This window comes from Saccoglossus kowalevskii, chromosome 9 (assembly GCF_978046115.1).
Source record: "Saccoglossus kowalevskii chromosome 9, keSacKowa6.1, whole genome shotgun sequence".
NCBI lineage: Eukaryota > Metazoa > Hemichordata > Enteropneusta > Harrimaniidae > Saccoglossus > Saccoglossus kowalevskii.
In genome coordinates, this window is record NC_140649.1 from 4,459,529 (window position 1) to 4,477,190 (window position 17,662).

Below are 17,662 nucleotides of genomic sequence, written 5' to 3' on the forward strand. Positions count from 1 at the left end.
CTACTATCTTGCATTGAATGCAAGTTATCCACTGAACTGTGCAAGTTGTTTTTGCATATACCAGCATGTGGATGAATCTTGTTTATGCATAACTCAGGGAAAGGGAAGATCACAGATTACAGACTTTCTAGATTAAACAAGTTACAAAGATTTGATTTTGTCACTAAAGTTAAGTGTTTTTCCTCTTAAAGAGCTGTCTTTTTGGCTTTCTCATTCAATGGTGGCCAGCCAAGTGGAACCAAGTGAGCCTCTCACTCACAGTCCTCTTTCATCCAAATGTTTCCACAAAATGCAACTTGAAATGGCTTCTTGCTTTACAGAACTATTGAGAACTATACAGAACTTCCTATTGATACATCTTTAGAGACAATTCTCCTAAAATTATACCATAATTACATATAATATAGATATTCACACATTGGAGAAGGTGGAACTAGTAAAATAAATCAGAGAACTTGAAGCAATTTGAGTTGAATTCAAATGTTATATTACTGAGCATGTAACACATTAAATAGACATTTTAAGATTACAAAAATTAAGAATTCAGTCAAACATAGACGATTAAGATACATTTATAATGATAATAATACTGTATTTGCTTCATTAGCAGCGCACATAAAACAAATCATTAAAATATGACTTATTATGACCATAGAATCACCTCTATCATGTACTTAAGTTTTGACTTAAATAGAGTAAATGTTATTATAAATATTTTGAAAAAGAAATTTAATACAGAGGAGTATGTTATTCATAATTGTTAAAGTAAAAACATCACTTACCGTTTCAAATATGCCAAACAGGGCATCCAGATCACCAAAATAATCAGAATAATCTTTTAAATTTTCTAGAATCTCTAAGGGGTCTAATTTTGTCCAAACGAGGTCAATATCCAAATCGCTAATGAAATAAAAAAATAAATATATTATAATATAAATAAAAAATATTTGTGAAATTACATAAAAATGTAAAAAGTTCATTACAGATATCTTATTGGAATTTCCCAGTTAGAGAAATCCCCCTTTTACTGAGGACCTCTCATTGAGCAGCTGGGTGGCCTGAAATGTACATTATATCATGCTTGCCTGCCACCCTAGTGTTTACAGAAGTAATAAACAGTAACATTTTTACACTAGGCTTTTTTTATGGATATGAATACCGTAGAGTGATTTAACAAATGCCAATCTGGGAAGGTCTCTCTCTTTGCGTTCTTATAACATCACATTATAAAAGTATTAAAATTTATACAAAGAAATTAAAGAGAAAGACTTCCTCAGGACAATCTTAAAATCTGATTCCAACAAAGTTTTTCATCATCTATATCACCTTGGCAACTGATAACATAAAAACAGGAGGAGCAACTTATCAAAACAAACAAATAATTACTTATGTGATTGAGATCACTCAACTATTTATGCAAAATGTAATTTAAATTTTATTTAATGGTTAAAAAACACAACCATTAAATCAATTGATATGCAAATGAAACTCAAAAAAAACATCTGATGTTTGAAAAATTAGGAGTACTGATACTTACAAAGGGACATGTATGGGGCTGTAAGGACCTAATAATTTACTTCCCTCCCAGAAGCAATCTAGTGGTGTAATTAGAATGCACGGCACTAGAACTTCTAAATACTGTGGGGAAAAAAACAAAACATGGTTAACATCACTTTGTGCAAATACGAGTCAAACATATCGACAGTAAAACATTTTAGAGAGAAAATGTAATGAAAATAATGAAGAAAACTTACTCCCTGTAAGAGGTTGTCTTCAAAACTTGGCAAATCAGCCTTGAAGCAGACATCACCTAAATCCCACGTTCTGAAAGAAATCACAAATTAATAAATAAATATTAACAAATAGGTAAGTGAATATTAAAATAAAACATCTGTTTTTATAAAATCATAGTTCATCATTCATTTGTATTTAAATATACAATGATGAATGCATATCTGTATCCATAGCAACAGAAGTAAAAGATGAGTGACTTACTTTCCATACATTTCTACTTCTACTTTTGTGGCTGCTAGCGCAGACTGTAAATGAATTTCTAAGGCTTCTTGTGATAAAATATTGGTCCCATCTAAATTGGGAGTTTGTATAATAATTTGTTGGGTTGTGCCTTCCCCGACACCTAAAGTTTCTGTTGTATATTTCAGTTCTTCTTGGAGTCGACCACCAGCTAAAAGAAAATATAAATCAGAAGACGTTTTAATTTTTCCGAGACACACTTTCTGTTTAAATATTTTGGTTCAAAGACAATTTTCCAGAAAAAATATCAATACAAATTAATAGTTTAAATAATTAATAATCAGTCCCTTTACAAGTTACACTTTCCCACCCAAAATAAAATAGAACATTCCAGCCATGTTCTGTAAGTGAGAGCATGAAACAATAAGCAAAGCAAACGGTTTGCATGCCAGAGAAAATTTGAAGATGCCAGATAAAGGCTATTATAGTATATTAAGTTGGTAGTATTTGTTTTCATAAAGCTGAGAGCTTACAGATATTCAGGGTGGGATCAGTGCACAGAGAAAGTAAGTTGATGCAGATATTCCCTGCAAATTACTGAGTGTTACTTAAACCAGGCCTATATAGTTGGCTATTAGTGGCTTGCAATTTACGCCTGTGCAGTGCTCCCTCTCTGTCGTTATTTTAGTTTTCCCATGCTGAGTGAATCAACATGATTCTCACTTCCCTAGTCTCAAAGAATCAAACACTGAATTAACAAGTCCAAATCCCGATTCTTTTTAACATTTCCATACTAACATTTTTTTAATCATCAAAAACAGATACTGCAATGTGTTTATAGCTTAATGGCAATAACAAAAAAAAAAGAAAAAATTTTGTTTACTTTTAAATGGACCATCAAATTTCTACTGCAAACTTCGCAATAACAGCAAAGTAGCTCCATACAAACAAGTCCAAACAAATGGTAACATAATATGACAAAATAAACTCCACTATCTTGTGGTACCCAATGAACAAAACAAAATCAGGCTATTTTTACAAATTTCCGATGAGAAACGGTTGACATTTCCCCTTTCAAGGGTGTCACTAGAGAGAAAATCTTCTGTTTGGATATCAAGAAAGACTATATTCTGTTATTCGTCCGCAGTGTTTATGTACTGCAGTGCAGTGGGAATACCTCCATCATATTGATATCAACTCCACTTGTGAGAAAGTGCATTGCATGAGGCCCTCCATGAAAATGTAAAATAAAATGTGTGAGGGAGAGAGAGAGAGAGAGTGAGGACTGCCCAAATTTGCCACCATGTGACATTTTCGCTCACATTTCACTGGCTGAAACTGAGCTTGAAATACATAGCCAGTGCATGGTAGAAGATATTACCAAAATAAACAACTATGTATGCAAGCTAGAATGTATACAATGACTTAAGGCCTGGGGCTTTGACTGGCTCCACAGCCTCCTCTGCTTCCAGATTAGTCCCATGCTGTACAGGAATGGAATACAGCTCTTGTCATGTTTCCCATCATCTACCTAAATCACATACCATTAATTGCTCTTCTCTTTATCTGTAGACTTGAGGAGGTTGTGTGTGCATTGCTTAGTTTTATAATTTGAATTAAACTACACCACCTTATTCACACCAGTACATCAATTGCAATTTTTAGAGAAATCACCTTAAATTAAAAATAATTTGTCAATTTATTTATTTCGCAGTGAGCTGATACCCCAGAAACTGCAGTAGGATACAGAAGCAAGCCATCAGCTCAAACTGAAGAGTCCAACCAGCCTCCAGTATGGAATTACCTGACCTTGTTTTCATGGGAAATGGCTTTACAAGTCTTTTACAGCTGATAAGACCCACAATTTCTTTTTCTCTCTCTTTTACTGCATGCTTTCATCTATTCTTAGAGTAATGCCTAACAAATGTAGGCCATCAGAGCCACCAGCAGAGAACCATGAACATGCAGAGATCAGTGAGGAAAAGTGATACATTTGAAATTGGAGTTGTTTAACATACAATTGGTGGCAATGAGAAGTTTAATTAAGAATTCCACAAGTATAAAGCCAATTTGTGATTTAGTTCTGTGACCTTGAGGTTGCTTAAGTTACTAACTGAATTGAAGTTATCTTTTTTATTCGATGCATAGAGATATGATACGATTCTGGTGCAAGGCTTTAAGCATCAGTGTACAGGACATCCCATACTGGTGTTAGTTTAGTTAGTAAAGACATTTTGGATTGAAGTTTCCCATGTGCTTCTCTAAGACTCAATTTCTTGATTTATCCCCATTTCATTTCAAAAAAGTCACCAAACATTGAGACACAATGGCAAGTCAGCAAACACTGTCAGTCTGTTCTCCTGATTCAAGTATCATAGAAACATTAACACATGTACATTGCGATGGAGTCAGAGTTCCTACTCTTGGGAAGTAACGCCAAAATGCTCTGAAATAATCAAATCATATGAAGACAGAATACAATCTTTAATCCAGCGTGGCTCTGGGAGATGAACTAAATTCCACTCATTCTTCCAACCATCATCGTTTCCTTTGGGCAGCTAGTAACTTTAGAATTAGCCACAATAGTTGACAACTTGAGTAAACTACCTTTTTACCATTCATGCACCGTTGGTACAAGTAAACACTCTCTCTACGTGTTTTCACACATTTCCCTTTTGACAGCAGATGCTAGCACATCTAGAAAACACACATCTATTCAAAAATATGTTCCCATTTCTTTCAATCTTTTCTTGTTTTTTAACTTTTGTTTTTTCAGAGACTTTTACAGCTAGCACAAATTGCCCTGCTCTTCCTGAACTGTATATTGTTATATAGGCACCATGACCACATTCTGCCTTGGGGGGCTTAGTGGGGTTACTGACTCTCCATATGCAAGTACAATAACTAATACTTGAACAAATGTAAAATCCTAATGAATCCTAATTTGGAGATCTGAACAATGATAATGTTCATATAAAAATTAATAAATGTGTGTTTCCGGGAAGGAAAAAAAAATCTGTCTAAATATATCTGAAAAGTAAAGACTCGAATAGCTATCTCAATTTTTATGCAAATATTTTGTATTTACAAATCAGAACAAATTTAGTAAAGAGAAAAGTATTTTGTTAGACAGCAGGACACCAACGAAATGGCAAAACTAATCACAACAATTTACCAGCATCAGCTCAATGAAATGGATCTCACTCGTAAAATATGTTGCTACCAGCAGAAAAAATGACAGCCCTAGACCACCAAGTTTTTTTTTTTCTCTCTCTCTCTCTCTCTCTCTCTCTCTTTTTCTCTCTCTCTAGCACACAAAACATTTCAACCATCAGGGTGGTTTGAGATGGCTGCCTGCACTGACAACATGCCAATCGGTTTAAAATCTATGTACCACATATCATGAACATGGGTCATAAAATTTACACTCTATGGCAAGTACATGCTATAAAAATCACCAAAGAACCTATAAGATGTTTTAGCGTTCAAGTTCCAAAATCTCGAGACACAATTAATTTCAACTTCTTAGCTGCAGAAAATATGTATAAAAATTGGTTTCTATAGTAACCATGGTGGTTAGTAATTTTTTTTTGATATTTCATCATGCTACGATTTTTTTTTTTTTTCAAACATTTATAACTATAATAATAATTGTAAAGTTATTGTCACATTTATTCCTTGATGTTTAAAACTATTGCCACACAGGGAGTTTAGTTTAAAGTGTTCCTGCAACATGTGGCTAACTTATTTATTTCAGTGTGCAGTTATTTGGAGCCAGCTCTATGCTATCTAAATAAACGCTTCACATTGAATCATTGACACATGCCTGCCCTGGACAGACAGCCAACATATCTCTATACAAAACTAGCTACTACTTAAAGACAAGAAAAGGTAGTCAATGTAAAAAAAAAATTATGAAAGAATTTTATCCTTATTTTCAATAAAAATTTAGAACGAAATTAAAATACACATCGTAATTGTTAGTATTCTTCTGACTACTGTAAAATTTTAAAAAACATCACTTTTAGGATCAACACTTGTTCATGTTACTGATGAATCTCAGGCTAGCCTACAGTAATGGAACGCTCCATTCTAGTAAGGGTAAACCTACAGCAGGCGCACTCAGCCCAAAAGATAAGGGGTGTCGTTTGCCAGCCCCTTTGGGTATTAAGTCTTCATTCACGTGCACTGGAGGACTAAGAAACCATTTAAGCATAACCACTTGGGAAAAGCGCTTTTCATTCATTCCACATTGTGTGGCCTGTATATTCTCTACAATGGAACCTGCCAATCTTCAACACAGTGTTTCAATCCAAAGAGATCTTAAAGTTCACTGTATTTCCAGCAAATAAACAAATTCTATGAGAAAACTCTCTTGTAAAAAAACACTTGCTATTGCTAGCAAACAGCTTGCCATCAGTGATACTGTCCTAATTTTACTTTTTGACCACAATACATTCTAAGATAGATTCAGTTTTCGAAATTTAAAACTCCATAAGTTATTAAATAAATATACAATATACCTCAAATAAATTTTAAAAACTGAACGCAAGATATTTCTAAAAATCAAATTTGAAAAATAAATGTTTTGTGAACTAGTGAGAGAAACTTGCCATGGTTTGCCTCACAACTCTTCAATTCTCAAGCACAACTGGGAGTCATCAGGCCTTTCAGTAAACATGTCAGCTCAACTATTCTAAACAGAAAGATGCCCTTTCTCCCGGCAGCTTGTTTGCCTTTCAATTTACATGTAAAATCACAGAACCATCTCCGGGTCTCAAACCATCCAGATACAAATACTGCCTAGAACAAATAAACCATTACTGCTTTGTTCACATGTGGAGTTCTACAGCAGATATGTGAAGGCTTTCTATTTCTCTTGCAGGGGGAATAAGACTAACAAGCTCATAAAAACTTACAAATTCCAGTGTCAAATAGCTGCATACAAGCCATATATACTTAATAAAATGAATCAGGTATATATAAATAAGGAGAAAGTTGTCTCTGTTCATATATCACATTGTCACAAGTTTTACTGGTAGATAGAACACTGTATCAGGATTGCAGCAAAACATTTTCTCTACTTCAGCTTTATTTGTTTCTTATCACCTCTGACTATGCCAGAAATGCTTCACACTTCCTCTTTTTACTGTAAAGAGGTGGAGTCTCATCAATGTTGCCTAGGTGATCATGAATGTGAGAAGGAGAATACTTCTTCTGTTTGGTTTAATTAAAACTACTAGGTTATATATATTTATTTTTGTTAATGTCAGCAGAAACATTCGATAGGAAAAGGTAGGAAAAGGTAAACTTTACATTTATTATATTATTCAATAAACAATTTTGTTGCCTCTAGAAAATGGTTTGATACTACACTGAAACAATTTGGAATGATGTAGATATTATGCATTAACATGAAATGTAATTTTAAGAAATTATTACTGCAGTCCAAAAATGTAACTAGTATACCCTAGTTAATTTGAACTTGTTTAGTAAGCGAATGTAACTAGTATACCCTAGTTAATGTGAACTTGTTTAGTAAGCGAATGTAACTAGTATACCCTAGTTAATTTGAACTTGTTTAGTAAGCGAATGTAAGAAATAAAAAATAGGTATTTCAAGGCATGTCTACACTTGCCAACACCCTCCATGGTTGCTTTCACAGATATGAAAAATTAAAAATGATATATCCTTGATGATAACTGAAATATTAAAAATGATATTCCCTTTAAAGGAGGGGGGTATAAATAGTGCCATGGACCAAGAATCTGACTGTGTCACCTAAGTGTTGTTTTCTTTTCCAATTAATAAAGAAATATTGTAAAAATTTACGAAACCTTTTTGTTGAATTAACTGTATTATATGACTGCAGTGACCACACAAGATTTTAAAGAAGACCTGCACCTCACGCAGGGTTGCCTACCTATCTTGTCATTCAACAGTGTGACATGACAGTGTCTGTTATGAATGGCCCTTATTCAAAAGGGTCGACAACACGGTCCAAGCATTGGAAACCAATTGAAAAGGTCAGTAAGACGACATGGGGGTTGACCCGCTGATTAGGGACACTGAAAGGGATCCCCGACCAGGCACTTTTGAAAAAAACACTTTTAAAAGTTTCCTAAACTGTGGCCTTTTGAAGTGCACAGTAAGCGAATTACTACAGTGGATAGTACAACACAAACGACTATTCTGTCCCACACAAAAGCTAAAAAAGCTGTCGTAGTCTAACCGTTGGATAGTAACAAAAGGTACACGGAGCCCCCATCTCACAGGGGTAATGAAAAACAGTTGGGTAACATAATACCCCCCTAGTGAATGGGCAAGGGGGAAGTTTTCAGTGTCATATAACTTTGCTGTTGTAGGCAACTTCCATCTTTTCAGACTTGCCACTACCGTCCCAAAATTTTGTTGGACACTCATTAGAGGAATGGAGGGTGGTATGTCTACCTCTTTTCAGTGAGTAACAAAAATGTTACAAAAAATGTGTACCATTGTACACACAAAAGAGACGGCCACTTGAAGACCTACAATGCACTCTCATGTGTCACACTTTTATCCTTGAATGGCAGCCATTTTGAATACATATTGGCCTGGCAGCCAGCACAGGTATACCCCCACACCAAGGTTTGTTATGGGTCAGCAAAGGGCCCAAGGCACTATAAAAGATGCGTAAATAGGGGGGGTTGTGAATAAAAAAAAAAAATTGATCAGTGACAAGGATTGAAATCACTGACCACGAACCCAAGTAAATGCTGCTTATACTTCACAGTTTTAAAGTAAACACGCTACTCAAGAGTACATAAGAGGTACCTTTTTAATCTAGATAGCTATAATATATTTGCGTTTCTACTCCAAATTGGTGGTTGAAGTGGAGGCTTACTAACTGTACCTCATATTTACATTTACTATCAGGTTGAACCTCTCCTGCAAGTGGCCCCAACTAAGTACTAGTATATTAAAGCAATGCTCTCTCTGACATTAATAAATATTCATAGTAAATTGGATTTTTTGTTACCAAATTAACTTAAAATAAATTAAAAATCATGTTATGTATACAAGAAATATTTGCTTACTCATTGTTATCTGTTTTTAATTATCAAATTTACTAACACCCAAACAAATTATAGAGAGCACCCAGAAAAGAAAACTTATGATTATAAAAACCTCAAAATCTGGACAATAAAACAATGATCAAATCAGTCATCACAATAAACGTTTTTATTTTTTCCAAATGCTGGAGTACTAATAAAATATGTTTACATCTCCGTTAGAAGGGGGCCAACCCAATTGAGTGAATATTGACAATGGAGAATCGTAACAGTGAACTTTATTTATGTAAATACTCAGGCCTCGCTGCTTAAATCGCCACAAAAGAAGCACACCACAAAAGAAAGTGGAATCCATTTCGAAAAGGGTCCTATACGCGTAGTCCACGCATAAGTAGTGAGATACAGTATTAAAGATCAACAAAGGAAGCCCTGGGACGTGTGGGACATCCCCCAATTGCGGTTAAAAAGTGAACATACTTGCTGGCAGTTTAACTTGAAAACCGGCCAACATAGTATAAAGACCACACACGGCGGCAAGTCAACCATTCCAGGGTCACAACCAAAATGGCGGACGGATAAATTTCACTTGCATTCACACGATCAGCAAGGATATTTTAATGACAACTAAAATATAAAAGTGGTCCCACTGGCAGTCTTGAACAGACTATTAAAAACCTGACTCTCCATTTAGGCTGTCTGGCACCTCAATCCTTAAGAGTCGTGTGTCCAACTGAAACAAGACAATCGGAGTTTGAAGTTGTTCACACTTCGTTTAGAAGACAATCGTTTGATTAGTGATACTGGTGTACTAAATTGACACTTACCTTCGACCCAAAGCTTTTCCACATTTGTTTCCACAACAGCAAACTTGATGCCGACTATAAGGCAGGCTAGTATTAACATTCCCATGATCAACACTTTCCCGTAATGTTGCTGCACCACGCAGCCAATGTGAAACATGAAAGCCTGTATCCTCACCCTCAGCCATAGCGCAGCTTTATTTCCGTGTGCTCGTCCCTGAATAACATAAAATCGAAGAAACAACGATTTAAAACGATTGAAGATTTCAGATGTCTCTTGGTGTTATGTCGTGACCGGAGTCCACTAAAACACGTTGGACGTGTGCCTCACGCGATGCCTGTTTTTGGATCACAACACGCAGGGACATCGCTGATCGGCTTCTTAGGACCACCAACACACACCAACAAAATAGCGATAATATGCCAAAATCCGCTACTGTGGGCATCGGATTGGACACATTAAGTATCTATAACTTTAATTTGACCATTTATAATAACATTTGTTAAATATATTCGACGACAAACTACGTAAAAACGTATTTATTGTGACATTGGGGGTTGGCTAACCGGGGTCAAATGACGTGAGCTTAGCCATCTGATGGGTTTCCTGCGTGACCTTGTTTCCTTTGTCGACTACAGCTAAAGCTCACTCGATCAGAACAGCACAACGGCAAAATGTAAAAGTTCTGTCGATACTCCAAAACTCTTTATATCTTAAAAATCTTCGGCGCAATCACAGAGACGTACAAGGGGACACCCTAAACACATGAAATGTGATTACAATGACACTGCTTTGACTTTTGACACTTGTAAATTTCATTCATTTTACAGAGACAACTAACGTGTGTTTCACTCGTAATCGTCAACAAGTAAATAGTGATATTCATCAGGACAGTGGGGCAAGTCCCTGTGATAGTGCTGTGGGTGATCTGAAGCGCTGGGGTCGGGTTTAGATCGGTGAGCACTTGGTCGTTTCGCCGAGTGATAGTACGAAAGCATATGTAAACAGTATACGATGTGAAAGCTGTCCCGTTGCAAGCGTGTGTGTGACCGTTGAAGCAGACGGTTAAAACTCCAAAACATTTACTTTGAAAATGTTAGTATACTGACCCGATCTATTTCCTTTTGTGCATGTCTGGCGTCACACCAGCTCGTCCGAGTTAGCAGATCGTCGTTTCTATCCGCCATAAAGGAATCCGTCGAGTTTAACCGTGGTTCATCATCCTGTAAGACAACATGCACAAGAGAGTGGAAAGTTAGACTCGTCCGCCGTCATGACCAACACACACACCGCGTGACGACCGGACCCACGTTTCTTCGACTAAAACACAACGTAATCACAAAATTCCTGGTAGGTACGGTCCATGTAGATTATATACCTCTTCGAGACTCGCTGGAAGTGTCCAGCGAATGACTAAAATATCCAACAAGCTTGTTTTTGACCGGTGTTCAAGTTCGCAACAGTACCGTACGTACTAAGCCTTGTGACAAGCTTTCACTAAATACGCGCAAATGAATAGAACTGGTAAGCGCTGAATACATTACGTGTAACCACGCCCCCTCCTGTCAAACGGCCCCACAGAAGGGTCAATTTTCTTCAATCTGATTGGTCACTCACGGCCAAATGACTCATGTAACACGAGTTCTCATTAGTTGCTTAGTAACGTCACCAGAAAAAGAGGTAGACCACACAAGAAGTTGGGATAGGATAAAAAGAGGATGCTTTTAGGCACTGCTCACATAAACAACTATCGCAAAAATGCAGTAAAGTTTTCAACGACTAGTGAACAGTTTAGAGTGAAGTGGCGTTCTAAAACCCAGCTGTAGGTCGGCGTCAAGTATTGCATGAATTAAAAAACTTGCAAAATCTTTAAAAAGCTATGCTTCTCATAACTGGGTATGACAATGATATTTAAAAACTCATTTGTCCCGGTCAAGTTTATGTAATCCCTCTTTGCGAGTAAAAGGTAATACGCCCGAGGCAGTTCGCGGTTTTCTTTAAACACTGCCGAATAGTTATTGATGATTTCCACCAGTGCGTTTTACATCAAAATAGTTGTGACTGACCGATGGAATCCCTTGACCACCTCAGGTAATTTTTTTTTTTTTTTGAGAATGTTAAAACAAAATTTTGCTAAATACTTTGAAGATTGGTTCCTACGTGACAGATTGTCCTCTTTATTGTTAATAATATGATTATTGTATATATAAATATATAATTCATATACTATTGTCAAACAAATTCTAAAAAATAAACAACTATAAAGTTCCCATTAAAATTTATCATTTTTCGTCGTCTCAAAGATAGCTAGCTGCCAAAAGGGGTGATGTAACCCCCCCCCCCTAATTGCTTCTTCAAAAACGTATCGTAATTGGATAAAAATGTAAAGATATGACATATACATGCAATTATTTAAATACAAATGAATGTCTAATATTATGTGTATTTCAACGGGATTGACTTGAGAGTACCGTCGGGCTGGCTCCCAGTCGCACTCCGGCGAAGCAGAGATTCATAATGTGTTTACGACAAATACTGTACTCAATAGTTTAATTCTAATAAGCTAGAGGGCCCCAATTCTGTGGTATTATTTCGGAGGATTGAGATGTCCGTACTATTATGCAGGAGCGCCCAGCATGTGGTCTATATTTCAAGAAAGGGCGTCTCTAATTACACGTCAAAACGGGAAAGCATCGCCTTTCAACTTGGGTGGCCAACAATTATTCAAGTGCCAACCCATATTGTGACACGCCCACTTGCAATCGCGGCTTCGCTACAGTGTGGTGTATTAGCGCACCCTGTGTCCAAAGTGCGGAAAACGTAGAAGTTTTTTTTTTTTTGATTGGCATATAGCGACGTCCTGTTGAGACACTCGCAATACGACGTCAACTCAATCTCAGTTCACGCTGTACGCAGAAGCAAATGATATACACAGGACGAGCACGTACGTAGAGCGGAACACTCCGATCTCAGCGCCGATTAAAATAAAATAAATTACTTTCCGGCCAAGCTCGATGGCAAGTCTCGCGGTGCATAGTTAACGCGCTTCTGGTACGAAAGTGAAATCGACATGGTGCACTCATCATATTGGGAATAAATGAGACTAGAAATACTAGAATATCAATGTTTATCTCAGAATAAACATGTTTAGCACCGGGAACCATTTGTCCTTGCCTGTTTACGGAAATGGAGGGGGTGTTATAGCTGACGTATCGTGTCCAGAGTGAAATGTGGAGAACACTTGGTTACGGTTCAACATTATGTTCGGAGATTGTGAATACGAATTATAATTGGTGTTTGACGGAACTTAACAAAACAAGCAAACAACAACAATTTCCGTTACTAATAACACACCAACTCCAAACAAATTCGTAATTTTCATTTTATACTTTTATTTTATTATGAAAACAAAACATTCATTGTACATGAACCAAACTAGATGTTTTTGCTGAACAATTAAGTATTATTAATTCACAATAGATTCCATCGACGGCACCATCAATCACACTGTCTGTCATTGGTGGCTTGATTTTTTTATTTTTCACTGTTCTGGGTCTCACTCATACACGCCGTGATAGACTGAGCACCACGAACGCACATTTGGGAATCGGGCTGAATGTTGGACTCCTTCACTGGCAGGTGCGTTCTAAAGTATTGGATTTATGAGTCCAAGTGTGTTTTCTCTAACTAACCACTCGGTAACGTATGAAGTATACTGTAGGCATTTTTAAAAATCCATCACGGAGCAAGTCCCCCCCCCCCTCTTGTTCACCAGTATAAGTACTTACTGGGTTGCCGACTGTTAAAGATGGCATGTGAAAATAAAACATAGAACACCCAACTCGTACGAATTCTCAGCGGTGTGGCTGTGAACGCAGCGTGTAATCGACCTGTGTCTGTGGTCACGAATCGAATTAATCACACTCCACCTACAATACTTAATCATTTTTTTTGTCTACGTTAATAAGGTGACGTCACATTGTAAAATCCCGACCACAAAGTGAGTCTCATGAGTCGACGACCATGGAGAAAATCTGGGTTAATTCTCTCTGATTGTGAAATGGTAAATAATAAAACATTGTACTTATAAAATAGTTTTCTTTTATAAATTCCATCTGGTTGTTTCCCTGTAGTAACAGGATTAGGCAACCTTGGAAGTTTTTAAATGATAAAAGTTACACAACACGATGCATCGAGTTTCAACTTTTCATTATCGAAGAGGTAGTGTGAATACGTTTGTACTCAGCACATATTTAGCAGTTTTAAACTCATAGGTGTGTTGTCATGGTTACTGGTTTGTTGTCGGAGAGAAATAGAATGTGTGAATTCTTGGTGAAGATTTCTGGAGTAATGGCATTACATTACGGAATTGACAAATAACTAGTAATAAATACGTTACTGACGTTATTGTTGCGTAACAGGAGTTCTGATGACCTAGTAATGGTTTATATTGCATCAACAGGGATCATAATTCTTCTAATAATACGTTGCTAAATTGGTGATACTACTTTGGTTTTGAATGTGTAGTAATGTATTACTATATATTGTGTAGTGTGTGTAGTTCAATGTAAAGGTGATTGCGCTTAATGGTGATGTCGGATAATAATTCGTGATATTCGCTATGCTCCAATGAAACCAGTGAGTGTCAATCTATCCACAAAGTCCAGTAGCAAAACAACGAGTCGAAATAGTATCATTTCCAACTGACTGGATGTCATATAAAGCTTCCACTTCCTTGGCAATGATTGAGAGGCCAGCGAACCTTAAACACATCCACTCTAGTTAACTGGTACGAATGTGCCGCTACGAACTGTAAACGTTATTCAAGTTCCGTAGTTTTAACTTTTATTTCTCTGATTAGTTTAGTTGGCATGTGCGTGGGTAGGATCATACACAATGTGGGGGTTGTTGAACACGCCATGCACATCACAATGAATCTGTCTATTTTAATTACAGTTCATATACTGAAAAGTTGTCCACGTCGCGATTACAGAATACTTTGTTACAATAATATTTCTGTTAATAACCTAAGGGAGTCCCCTGACCGTGGTCCATCGAGACTACGACGTCCAGTCCAAGATAGCACCTAAATATTAATACATCCGCATGAGAGTTCAACTTAAAATTCCAAAGTCAAAAGGGTTTGAACGATATCAGTTAGGAGGAGACCATTACTTTTGAGGGTGGGCGTCTAAGAATAGAATGACAACAATTTGCACCACGTGATGCGCAGACACTTTGATAAGAGTCTCATTTGAATCAAAAAATGACGAAATATGAAGATATATTTGAAAGCAATGTTGGAATAGAACCCCCTGAACCGTTATAATGACACATCCCTCGTTGATATTGAATTGAGTCGGTCATTACATACACCATTTACTATTTTATTCCAACTCAAAATTGTAGATAACATTTTATAATATTATCATATCTTTCAAGGATACCGATGAGGGTGGAAACACCCAGTAGGAAACTGGTCTAATATGTGTCGTCGACGACGGGGTGTATCAAGAATCATATAAAGAATTGTAAATCGTTGTCAGTACCAAAATTATTTGCAAAGATGGAACCCTCACATTCGGTAAATTGTCAATCGGACTCCAAACCTTGGGAACTGGTAAGATGAATATATATACGAGTAATGACCTATTGGTTAGATTAGTAAAAGACGAAAACACATTCAGAAAGTGACAGTCTATTGTGCAATGCAAAAAATAAATTAAAACACTTTTCAAATAAATATGTTTATATGAATTGCCAGAATCCGTTGCAAAAACTTAAACTTGAACAATGCCGTTAGGTGCATTACAATCACCAGCAAAACTTCTTAATGGTTTACGAATTATTTAACTATCCATTGAGTTGATCGGTCTAGTCAACATAATCGCTTCAGTCTTAATTACGTCAATCATAGTTAAACTAAGGAGGCATGGCGTGCTGTAGTCTATTTACCTTTGTAGGCGCCATCTTCAAGAGCGTCTATCCTCGTCACCTTACGATAGTCCTGCACATGTTCCAGTCTGTTATCAACGGACAAGTAGCTTCTTTGCCTAAAGACTTCTCATAATAGCATTGCCTTCTATGGTCCAGTGTTTATGTATTGAGTTCACCAAGCATCGTAGGATGAGAACGGAATCCGATCGCCTTTCAACCAGATGGCCGTCTTGTTTGGATTCATCGGTTCCAGGCAGGTGCGTTGCGAGGGAAGCCCGCCGTGTTTACACATCACATCCTACGGCTTTCCGAGGTGAAACCCAGAAACAATGATGCTTTTTTTAATCAAAGAAGTCGTACTGGAAATCAAAAGCACAGAATCGACGATTGTAATAGGAGAGCGACTTACGTAAAGGGTTCCTTCAATCTGTAGTAAAGTATTGTTCGTACGAGTGTTGAGTATGCGTGTGGTCCACCTTCACACCCTAGTAACGTACTATTTTAAAAGCATTGGTTTAGAGTTCTTCCGTCCCAAACTATTTATCTCAAGTAAACATAAATGAGTTCTACTTGTTGATAGAACTGGGAGCTTTATCGCTTAGGGAAAATAGCTAGCTCTTAGTTACAAGGGTGTCATCTCTAGGGCTTTTCATGGGCGAGGGAATGCGTGTGTGAAGCATAAGGAGAAAATGATATTCACGGTGCAATCTTCATGGTGTAGAACGCCTTGGTGCTTGGAGCCACGGTTAATGGCCAATTGTCTTTTTCCGAAGATCGTTTTACCCTAATAGTCACACCTTTGTGAATAGACAAGTCCTATTCCTCTGGCTCATCGTTGGTGTCTTTATCACGCCTCTCTGTCTCATTGCGTTTTTTTGTGTGTGGTGATTTTATTTTACAAAAAGGCGGCGGTGTGATGGCGTCGATCGTACACTTTTACTTTAACGAGTTCTATAATTTGTAATTGCATGCACTTACTGAAGAGTACAAATGTCTTCGGCTTTACTTTAAAGTAGGGTGCATCTCCCGTGACCACGTGTCACTGTCCTTTGAACGTGCATTTCACACCTACCTAAACGCCGCAAAGAAATCGGTACAAGTAACCATGAGCATTAATAAAGTTGACACTTTCGGTGATTGTTTCTTTTTATTTATTTAATTTTGTACGACAGTTCCCGACAAACAATGTCACCATTTACTCTCCCGACTCTTTATGCTTGTCATAAACAATTAACCGGAGTTCTTAGGCAGTCGACAGGGCACATATTATAGTGTATTTTTCTACGTAAAACATATTCTAAGCACCTACCCAGGGTACAGTGGCTTATCCCCCCTCGATTGGGTATGTGGCACATCCACCTAGGGTACAGTGGCTTAGGTATCCCCCAATGGGTATGTGGCACATCCATCTAGGGTAAAGTGGTTTAGGTATCCCTACTGAATCTGTGGCACACCCACCCAGAGTACAGAGGCTCAGGTATCCCCACTGAATCTGTGGCACATTTACACAGGGTACAGAGACTCAGGTATCCCCATTGGGTACGTGGTACACCCACCCAGGGTAAAGTGGTTTAGGTATCCCTACTGAATCTGTGGCACACCCACCCAGAGTACAGAGGCTCAGGTATCCCCACTGAATCTGTGGCACATTTACACAGGGTACAGAGACTCAGGTATCCCCATTGGGTACGTGGTACACCCACCCAGGGTAAAGTGGTTTAGGTATCCCCACTGAATCTGTGGCAGACCCACCCAGGGTGCAGAGGCTCAGGTATCCCCCATCGGGTATGTGGTACACCCACCCAGGGTAAAGTGGTTTAGGTATCCCCACTGAATCTGTGGCAGACCCACCCAGGGTACATAGGCTCAGGTATCCCCATTGGGTATGTGGTACACCC

At 37.5% G+C, this 17,662-nt stretch overlaps 1 protein-coding gene across 1 annotated transcript in view; it reads right to left on the bottom strand.

Moving 5' to 3' along the window:
* LOC100329100 (patched 187) overlaps positions 1-17,662 on the bottom strand; it is an 80,633-nt gene that overhangs the window by 26,727 nt on the left and 36,244 nt on the right. Inside the window, exons 2-7 of the mRNA XM_085503068.1 lie at positions 10,937-11,050; positions 9,851-10,043; positions 1,996-2,185; positions 1,755-1,824; positions 1,538-1,638; positions 783-900 (exon numbers count right to left, since the gene is read on the bottom strand). Coding sequence (XP_085359194.1) covers positions 783-900; positions 1,538-1,638; positions 1,755-1,824; positions 1,996-2,185; positions 9,851-10,043; positions 10,937-11,050 — 786 coding nt within the window. The remainder of the gene's footprint in view (positions 1-782; positions 901-1,537; positions 1,639-1,754; positions 1,825-1,995; positions 2,186-9,850; positions 10,044-10,936; positions 11,051-17,662) is intronic.